The sequence below is a fragment of the Nelusetta ayraudi genome, unplaced genomic scaffold (assembly GCF_046127955.1).
Source record: "Nelusetta ayraudi isolate G7.1 ecotype Tasmania unplaced genomic scaffold, CSIRO-AGI_Nayr_v1 ptg000006l, whole genome shotgun sequence".
In the NCBI taxonomy this organism is placed as follows: Eukaryota; Metazoa; Chordata; class Actinopteri; order Tetraodontiformes; family Monacanthidae; genus Nelusetta; species Nelusetta ayraudi.
The window spans coordinates 239,246-250,000 of record NW_027466056.1 but is presented as its reverse complement, the minus strand read 5'-3'; the positions used below and the strand labels follow the sequence as shown (position 1 = coordinate 250,000).

At 43.1% G+C, this 10,755-nt stretch overlaps 2 protein-coding genes across 2 annotated transcripts in view; one reads left to right on the top strand and one right to left on the bottom strand.

The window, feature by feature from the left end:
• Nucleotides 1-10,755, top strand: part of LOC142879473 (ras-related C3 botulinum toxin substrate 2) — a 199,292-nt gene that overhangs the window by 118,387 nt on the left and 70,150 nt on the right. The window lies entirely within an intron of this gene.
• Nucleotides 1-10,755, bottom strand: part of LOC142879398 (dolichyl-diphosphooligosaccharide--protein glycosyltransferase subunit TUSC3) — a 49,471-nt gene that overhangs the window by 15,799 nt on the left and 22,917 nt on the right. Inside the window, exons 3-6 of the mRNA XM_076012672.1 lie at nucleotides 9,021-9,138; nucleotides 7,368-7,508; nucleotides 6,151-6,291; nucleotides 5,548-5,637 (exon numbers count right to left, since the gene is read on the bottom strand). Of these exons, the coding sequence (XP_075868787.1) occupies nucleotides 5,548-5,637; nucleotides 6,151-6,291; nucleotides 7,368-7,508; nucleotides 9,021-9,138 (490 nt within the window). The remainder of the gene's footprint in view (nucleotides 1-5,547; nucleotides 5,638-6,150; nucleotides 6,292-7,367; nucleotides 7,509-9,020; nucleotides 9,139-10,755) is intronic.

The window sequence follows — 10,755 nt, the reverse complement described above, 5'->3', positions numbered from 1 at the left end:
AGCCAATCAGCCGTGATTTACTTTGCCGGCGCCGCTGCTCGCCTCCATTTATGAAGGTGTTTTAAGGAGGCGGTAAAATAAAAATGAAATGTGAGAGGGGGTGGTGAGAGATGAGAGGATGCAGACAGAGGTTCGGGGGTTGGAGGGTTCGGGGTTTTAAGTGTTTGAGTGTTTGGGGTCTGAAGGGGCTCAGGGTTAATCTTTTTTTGAACGCGCGATTAACGCCCGCTTCACACCGGAGGCGGAATTATTTGTCAACCTTAATGGTTAGCAGCACTGGTTTCAGTATCTGGACAGTAGTCTGTAATCAAGGTGGCAATGAAAATAAAAATAGAAAATTTCCACAAAGGAATTCAACTTTTCCAAGGGTATAAAAACACAATAAATATCTTGTTAAGTCACGTATAGAGCATTGTAAAACATTTGCAATTAATTTGTGATTAATTGTGAGTTAACTCAGGAAACTAATGCGACTAATCGTGATTAAAAATTTGAATTGGCGGACTGCCCTACTTTTAATACATTGTTTCTTCTCGTTGCACTATGCTGTTGCTGCTATTCCGCAAATTTCCCCGAATGTGGGATTAATGAAGGGGTTCCATTCCATTCCGTTCCATTCTATTCTCATCCAAACGTGGGGAGGTGTCAGGGTTTTGATGTCAAGCTGAAAACAGAGGGCTAAACGTGACGTCCGCTGCTTCTGGCGACGAGTGGAGGATCATCCGGACGGTTTCAGGACAGAGCGCTCAGAGAAGCTCCATGAAGCACGAGTGACGAGTCAGAAGGATGCTCCTCTTACTCACTGCTCCTCTGTGTGTGTGTGTGTGTGTGTGTGTGTGTGTGTGTGTGTGTGTGTGTGTGTGTGTGTGTTCCATCTGCTTGGCCGTGTCATTTGTCAGCAGACAAATCCTCTCAATAGTCGAGTTGCCTCGCTCGCTCATCATTTTAAAGGAATCACACCATGTCGAGTGAGAGAGGGAGGATGAGAGGTGTGAGAGAGCAATATATATATACATACATATATATATATATATACATATATATATATATATATATACATACATATATACATATATATATATATATATATATATATATATATATATATGTATGTATATATATATATGTACATATATATATGTATGTATACACACACATATATATATATATATATATATATGTACATATATATATATGTATACACACACATATATATATATATATATATATATATATATATATATATATGTGTGTGTGTATATATATATGTATATATATATATATACATGTATATATATATATATATATATATATGTATATATATGTACATATATATATATATATGTATACACACACATTTTCCGCACTATAAGGCGCACCGCATTATAAGGCGCACCTTCAATGAATGACATATTTTAAAACTTTTTCCATATATAAGGCACACCGCATTATAAGGCGCATTAAGCGAAACAAAAGAATCAGAGATAAGTCCGTCAGACTTTATTAACTGCGTTCACAGTAACTCTAAAACTTGTTTGTAACAAATAAAAAACAGAATGATACCGCTAGAAATATGTTACCAACGCGAGTTGAAATCCACCGGAGGTTCTCTACCACGGTTCGGAAGGTGTTCGATTACGTTCCATCAGTGCTTGATTCTACAGCACCGCCGGACTCCTGAGTTGACGCTCTGCTCACGCTCCAGCACCCTCCCACACAGGACGCGTTTTACGAGCAGAGCGTCTCGATCGGCTCACGCGAGGATTGCAAGATCGCGCGACAACCCAGGTAGTTTTTGCGTGTTTTTTCAAGAAAACAACAATGAAACAAAACATCGATACTTCCAGACACTGTTGGGACAGTGTCTGGAAGTATCGATGTGTGTAAAAAAGAAAAAAAACAATAACGCGAACTGCTGGCATCATGCAAAATGCAGGTATTTAAAGTATAGATGCATTTTGTTCATCATAGTTTGAGATTCAAAGTGAAATCGTTTTTTGTTTGACGGCCGACCTGAACAGCGTTGAAGCCGATGCGTCACGTTGATGTTTCACAGTAAAGTACAGCACATATAAATACAAAATCCAGCACATTGTGTGTTATGATGAAAATCAACCGGATCCACCGTGTTTTTACACTATTGATTTCCTGTCGGAACGATCCCACCTGCTACAATTGACGCAGGAGGGACGCGGCAAGCGTCAAAGAATAAATTCTGGCGTTCTTTTCCAGCGGCTCGCGTTTTACTGCTTCTGGGACGCTTCTGAAACGCGGCCGCTCTGCGCCTGGTGTGAACCTGCTCGTTGACTTTAGTGGCCGCGTTTCACTGCGTCGACGCGGACGCTCTGCTGACGCTCTGCAAACGCTTCTGGTGTAACAGGGGTTATGTATTACTCCGCGATAGCCGTAATGCTGCGAGCGGTGCGGCTTTGTAATTTACCTAAGTTGTACTACGGTAAAACACTTTGACAGAGCGCCGTGTACCTCTCAAAATAGCTTCGACGTCAGCAAGCACAACCAGAATCAATCCATATATAAGGCACTCCGGATTATAAGGCGCACTGTCGTTTTTTTGAAAAAAACAAGACTTTTAAGTGCGCCTTATAGTGCGGAAAATACGGTATATATTGAAAAAATTAGAATAGAAGAGAAAGACAGTATCTTCTCAATATTGTGAGCCCAGTTCAAGGAATTCATTATTATGGGATGGAAGGAGCGCTTGAAGAGGATGTCGAGGAGGAGGAGGAGCGAAGGAGGAGATTAAGGAGTGATTAGGTGGGACTGAGTTAGACTCCTCCCACCACCGGGACGACACGATGAAACAGTGGTGTCACTGGTGTGTGTGCGTGCGTGCGTGCGTGCGTGCGTGCGCGCGTGTCGGCTTCACTGGGTATTCACTGGGTAAAAGAGACCCACTTAAAACAAATGACACCCCTACCCCCCCTCCCCTACCAGCCAATCCCAGCTCAGATCCCAGTCAGCTGAAGATCACATGACCGGACCAGTGAGCCACCAACACCACGGAGGTCCTTTAATTGTGAGGTGCTGTTTGATGAAGCGCAGAGTGTTTTCAGAGACGCAGCCGTGGGCCACTTAAAACCAGTTGGGGGGGCGGGCCGCACTTGGCCCGCGGGCCGGACTTTGGACACGGCAGCCTTTTATACAGTTTGAAATAGAAAAAAAAATAACACAATAAAAGAGAAAAATAAATAAATTAAAAAAACTAAAATCCCGGACGGCTGTTTCAAGGTTTTACAGCGAGGAAGCCTCAGCCAGAGATAAGAGCGCTCGGTTCAGAGCGGCTGAGCGCTCTTCACTCTCATTAAGATTAAAAGGCAGTTCCAGGAAAAGACTGAGATATATTTATATTGCAGAAAAAAGAAGAGAGTCAAAGAGAGAGAGAGAGAGAGAGAGAGAGAGAGAGAGAGAGAGAGAGAGAGAGAGAGAGAGAGAACGTGCAGAGAAAGACAACGAGCGGCAGCGGGAGAGAAGTGAAAGAACGATGGAGAAGCGATGGAGAAAGGGAAAATCACGACGCAGCAGAAATAGATGCTGCCACTATATTTACACCGTTACTGCTCACTGTTACACTGACACCGTTACCACGGCTACGGCACCGTGGCTTCCCTTGACCAGGACCTGTGTTTGAGCCGGAGGGCTGGGAAAAGCAGCGCGTTTCTGCTGTTGCTTGGTCTTCCAAAGCAGGAACAGAAACAGAAATCACTTACTGGGTATTTTAGTACTTCTTTCTTATTTTTGGATTTTCTCTAAATACACTTTTTGCTTTTATTGTTATCTGTTGCGTTCATGTTTCATCTTGTGGTATTTTACTCCATCTTCTGGTAAATGTTACATTTACAAAGCCGGGTGGTTTTAAATGAACTAAATGAAAATCTAATTGAACCCGCGTCAAGGGGCCGTTCACACGGAAACAGGTTTTTTGTTCGAGAAAAAACACGACATGTTTACACAAAGCCGTATTGAAAAAAATGACGCTGGGAACGACTGAAAACAACGTAGTACCTATGCCAGGCCTGGTGTGGCGCTGCAAGTTCATTCAAGAAGAACACGTGGAGCACCAGGAAGCAGCAGCGCCACAGACAGTAGAAGGAAAGACGGCAGGTGGAGAGACGGAGTGGATAAACCACACAGGTGCTTTGGAATTTTTCCCTCGACTCCGCATGACGGGAGGAGGGAACGAGGAAAAACACTGCGTGTTGGTCGTCACACAGCAGAAAAACCAAGTGCATTGCATTGTGGGAAATGCAGGCATATCTGTGTATGTGTGCGTTTCCATATTTGGATGTGTGAGTGTGTGTGTGTATGAACGTCTCCCCCCCCACTCTCTGTCGTCTTCTTCTTCTGGGCTTTTGTCATATTTTCATTTTAATTTCACGCTCGGATGAACAAACTTAAATGATGACAAGCAAAAAAAAAAAACGAAAAAAAAAAACGAAAAAAGAAAAGGAGAGGGCGGATGGAAAAAAAACAACACATTTTTTTTCTTTTTCTGCAAACGCTGCCTGACGCTGACTGACTGACTGACTGTGTTCAGGCCAGAAGTGATGACTGTCCAAAACATGGGGGTGGGGGGGAGGGGTGATCAGGTGAGTCAGATAACTGCAGCAGTGGGAGGCGGTTTAAGGCCACTGAAGCCTGCAAACACACACAGTGACCTGAGACGACCTGCAGCCCTCAGAGCAGGAAAACTACGGAAATAGTTTGTTTTTCAGGTAGCGGCAAAGAACTAACAACAAACAAAAAACAACAAAAAAGAGCCAACCAGGGCCAAGCTCATTTTATTGTGCCGAGCCTTCGCCAGCAGGATTGATTGGACTGGCAGCGCACCACACGGCGCTTGTTCGGAAATTTGTTCGTCGTTGTTGTTGTTGTTCGCCAACGTGCGTCTTTAAGCGGCTAACTCTCATTTTTGATGAATTTTATTCTCTAATTAACGTTGCCTCTGTATTCCACATCCAGGGCACATTTACAATCTGTGTTTCCACGTCCCAAAATAAAAGTACGGGTCACGTGACTCCGTACGTCACGTCCACTGACGTGTCAATGCAAAAAAAAAAAAAAAAGTCTTTCCATATTCCTGCATATGGATACGTGTGAAAAGTTGAGCCGTTTCCATCACCAGTTGTTATTGCCTATTCTAGGGGTCTGGTGGGGAGGGTCCGCTGGGTCAGAATCGCACAGTTAGAATCGGGTCTTTGTCAGGCTTTGTTTTCTTCTGTTCTTCTGAATTACTGAGCCACTTCTGACTAGTTTTTTGTTTTTTTTTCCCAAAGAGCAGCTGGTTCAGTTCAGTCCAGGTCTCACCAAAGTCTCTCATAAACCAAAAAACACTTTGACCCTTTCAAAGTTACACTGCAAACAGCAAAACATGGAAAAGGTCAAAAGCACGACGGGAAATGAAAGCAGCACAAAGGCCAAAAAAAAAAGGAGCAAGAGAAAAATGAAGGAATCAACAAACAGGAAAGACAGATTTAAACACTGAGGAAGGGAAACAATAAAACCCAGAAAGACTGGTGTGAGTCGTACCACTTGTCCGTTCTGCGGGTTCTTGTGGGCGTAGGGGGGTCCGCGGATGTGGTTCCACATCTGACCAGACGTCATGGCAAACACCACACACTGGAGGAGAGAGAAATTACTCTTCTTATGTTACTTATTCACAACAGTTGTCACTCACCTCCCTGTTTATTCTTATTCTACCGCACATCCTTGATTTATGCGTTGGTATATTTTGAAGTATTTCGACTGCAAATTTTATTTTGACGAGTTTTAACTTCTTCTTTTTGTATATATTCTCTTTTATGTAAAGTGTCTTTGAGGACTTTGAAAAGCCCTCTATAAATAAAGTGTATTAATATCATTATTCAAAGAGAGAGGAGAAGAAGAAGAGGACACAAGAAGAGAAGAGAAGAGAAGAGAGGACTAGCAGCAACAGTCAGGTCGCAGACTGCTGCTTCCTGGAGTCATCAGTGAGAGGAGATCCACTCATCTTTCATTTCTTTAGAAAATGTTTGGCTGAACGTGTTTTTAAATAGTGGATTCAAAGAGTTTTTTTTATGACCAATTAGAATGTGCAGGTGTGTGAGTCTCACTCTCACTCTCACTCACTCACTCACTCACTCACTCACTCACCAGCGCTGCCATGGCCCAGCCAGTCTTGTTGTAGATGAACTCCAGGTTGTTCCTCCTCAGGTACAGCAGCCCCCCGACCAGCGACACCAGCAGCGCCAGCGCAATGGTCCCAGAGTAGTTGGGGGGGCGGAATACTCGGATCTGAGGGAAGAGGGGCGTGGGGGTAAAGATAAATAAAAAGAAAGGGTTTAACAAAAGAGGAAAATGGGAAGAATGGAGAGCAAAAACATTTTTATACTCTTTCATACAACTCGACGTGACTTTTAGCAGGAGGCCGTAGACAGAGGGCTAAATATGGTGCGTTCAAAGCCGCGTCGCATGAGCACTGTCCAGACGGCTGGCTGGATTTTTTTTCTTCTTTTCTTTCTTTCTGTTCCTTTGTCAGATCACCGACCGGCGCTCCCTCCCTCCATCCCTCCACTCCATCCTCTGCTTCTCTGTTCACGCCGTACAGTCCCGGTGAAGTGCCTGAAAGCAGCACTTAACGCCGGTGCTGCGCCCTGCCTCCGGGGAGTTTCTTCCCTTTCTTTCTTTCTTTCTCTTTCTTTTTCTTTCCTTTTTTTTCTTTTTAGGAAAAAGAAGAAAGAGAATAAGGAAAGGCAGCCCTTTCAGTGCAGACGCCAAGCTCCACCAAGAGGAAGAAATGGACTTCCGACGGTCTGAAGTTTGATGGAAGGAACCTTCAGACCACCTGCATGTTGCATACGTGGATGTGTTTTCTGGTTCTGATTCGGCAAACACATGCAGACACCGTGGAACAAGTTCAGGAACTCCTGAACAGACTGGAGTTGCCAAGGTTGACCGAGTTCATCACAGTTGACATGTCTGACGTGAAGGCTCTCAGTCATCCAGGTCTTCTTAAAGCAGGATGACTGGAGGAGACCATGGAGGGCTGGTCTGAGGACCAGCCCACCAGTCAGTCAACTGTCTGACTGGTGGGCCACACTGGGTTCTAAAATTGCACAGAGTGGCCAGTGAAAGAGAGAAAGAGAAGGTATTTGGCTCTTTATTGAAACCACTCTTAAAATACTTTCATAGTTTGCCAACGCCTGGCCTAGAGAGCTCTCAAATATCGCGATTTAATAAAATACATTTTCTTTTGCAATGGAGTCGACAGTCGGCGTCGGCCAAATTCCCAGTGTGTGTGTGTGTGTGTGTGTGTGTGTGTGTGTGTGTGTGTGTGTGCGTGTGCGTGTGTGCGTGTGTTGGTCCAGCACCTGGACGTCGGTGCGGTCGGCGATCCACTTGGCCAGCTGCTCCGAGGCGAAGCCGATCCTCTGCAGGTCGAAGGTGTCGGCCCTCTTGGGCTTCCCCTTGGCTGGGAAGTGCATGAAGGTGGGGGCGCTGTTCATGTTCAGCTGAGGGTGGAGGGCGGCACAAGAAAAATTACACTTAAAATCAAAATCAAAATCAAAATGAAAAGAGAGAGGAAAGTCAAGGGAACTGGTGAAGAAGCAGAGGAAGCAGGTATCGAAGATGGATGGATGGACGGATGGATGGATGGATGGATGGAAGATCAGGGGGTCAGATAGGAGTAAAAGGCGAAGCTCCTCCTCCCTCTGTCGCCCCCTGCTGGACCGCTGGAGCAAAGGCCCAGAACTAACATGAGCAACGTTTCCATCACCCCTAGAATTGTACAAAACCCACAATTGGCAATAAAAAGAAGTGGTGATGGAAACGTGCTCATCTTGGAATACTTCATTGCCATTACCTGATGAGTTCTGTGTAGTTATTGTTGGAAAAAAAAAATGCCTGAAATAATGACAAATTCCCACTCAGACCAAGACAGACTTGATTCTATGGCGATTCAAGTGCCAATCAACTAAAAAAAAACAGAAAAAAACATGACTGACATGTGACCCTCCACCGCCACCCTCCAGCTTAGAGCCGCATCCGACTGTCGACGATGGACAACAAAGAAAAAAAAAGAAGAAAAAAAGAACAGAAGAATTTTCCATTACTATTATTTCAATTTTCGCGTCAATAAACTAATCCGGACGCACAAAGTGCCTCTCTGCTGTTCTCTTTGTGCTCTGCAACACACACACACACACACACACACACACACACACACAGCTAAATTGGGGCTGCTGTGAGCATCTCCTCCTTCCTGCTCTTCTTGTCTTCTTCTGTGCTTTGCGCCTCTTTAACACCGAATCCCTCGACTCCCGACAATTACCAACAACAATAAAAGTCCAACGGCTTTGCTCCCTGTTTTTTTTTTTTTTTTTTTTACCCCTCAAGACACACACACACACACAGGAAGTTTCTTCGCTGACTGTGCCTTGTTGCAGCTCCAGCAGTGTATTTTTATTGATTTTTTTTTTCCTTTTAATTTCTTTTTTACTTTGTTGTGTTTTTGCGATGGCCTGAGTGGACGAAGGCGCAAAGTGAGTCAGTAAGTGAGTCAGTGAGTGAGTCAGTACGTAAGTAATGTAGGTTTAATAAAGGTGTTCTATTCTATTGGATTCTATTCTGTATGTTGATGATGGTGATGATGATGAAGTCAGTCAGTCAGTCAGTCAGTCAGTCAGTCAGTCAGTCAGTCAGTCTCAGCGGAGCGCTGTGGTTGTTACGTCCAGGTGACAGGCAACCTGGGCGACGAAGCAGTTTAGTCAGCGGCCAATGAGGAAGAAGAGCGGCGCTGATCCCGACCAGTGGCGTCGCTACTCGCTGTCGACTGACTGACGACCGAGGAGAAGTTTGTGATGAGTTGGGAGTCGTGAGGCAGGTGGCCAGAACATCGGAAACCCTTTGATAGCTTTGGCTGGTTGGTAAGAGCGTCGGCAGAAAAGCTGAAGGAAAGTGTAAGAATGTGCTGCAGTGGGGGAAAGGATGAAGATGACGGCGATGACGGTGGACGACCTGACCTGCTGGAAGACGTCGGCGCCCTCGTCGTAGTCGACCACGGTGAAGAAGAGCTTGTTGGAGAAGGCCGAGGAGTAGCGCCAGGAGTTGGCCAGGACCTGGTACTCCTCGTTGGCCTGCCTGTGGAAGAATCCGTCAGTTAAAGGTCCAGTGTGGAACATCTGGCCTGATTCCTGATTTTTATTAGAGATAAAAACTTCATGCACCGTCCAAAATACACCACTGGCAAACTCAGGAGAGGGAGGGAGGGAGGGTAAAAGAGCGCTACAGTCTAAAATGTAACCACTTGACGTTGCCGTTTCTTCGTCAAAATCTCCAAAATAGTTCGCATGCAACCTTTAAGAAATAAACACATCAAGAAACACATGCACGCATCAGGAGTTCAGGGGCTGGGGGACTGAAACCTCAGGGAACACGGACGACAAAAAGAAAATTGTTCAAAACGGAAGAGACACAATTCACATCGGTCGTCTCTGGAGTGAAGAAAATCAAAGACCCCAAGTCTGGAACAGGAAGTCATTAAACCCCCCGCAGGAAGTGAGCTGCCGTCGCTGTCCGAGGCTTAAATAGTGAAATTGACTTTTTACACATTTTTCCGCAGCAAATTTCAGCCAAAACTACCACCACCACCACCACCACCACCACTATCATCCTCCTCCTCCTCATCAGCATCATCATCATCAGGTGACATCTACACGTTGTTCCATGGAAGCGACCGCAGTGGGAATGTCGGTGTGAATAATTGAGGGAGAGATTCCTCCCGGCGTTCCCTTTCATCTCTTCCCACCTTTATTAACGCCGCCTTAACATATATATATATATGTATGTATGTATGTATATTAATGCTGCCTTATTTTACATATGCAAAGACACGTATCTGCATTTTGAAAAGCTAACAGGTCGTTTTGTTTAGCTTTTTTTGCACAGATGAGGGCGCTGGTGTGTGCTGGTGTGTGCTTAGCTCGCCGCCGTCACTTCATATATATATATATATATATATGTATATATATATATATATATAACTATATATATATATATATACATATATATATATATATATGTATGTATATATATATATAACTATATATATATATATATAACTATATATATATATGTATGTATATATATATATAACTATATATATATATATATATAACTATATATATATAACTATATATATATATATATATATATATATATATATATATGTACATACATATATATATATATGTATGTACATATATATATATATATATAGTTATATATATATATGTATGTACATATATATATATAACTATATATATATATATGTATGTATATATATATATAACTATATATATATATGTATGTACATATATATATATATATATATATATATATATATATATATATATATATATATATATATATATATATATATATATATATATATATATATATATATATATATGTACATACATATATATATATATGTATATATATATAAGCTGCTCCGTGAGGGAACTTTGGCACTGCAGCAGTTTGGCAAAAAGAAGATTCATCATCATTGGCAGGGGGCAACAGCACTTTATGACTTCACTTTAAAAATAAATAAGTGAACAAATAAAAATATCAAAGTCAAGGGCTAACATTAGCATGTGAGTGTCTTGGCCCCGGGGGCAGTGATGAAGGGATGAATCCACTTCCTTAGAGGAGAAAAGTGGCTGCTGGGAGCTCCCAGTTCACTCTGGCTATGAT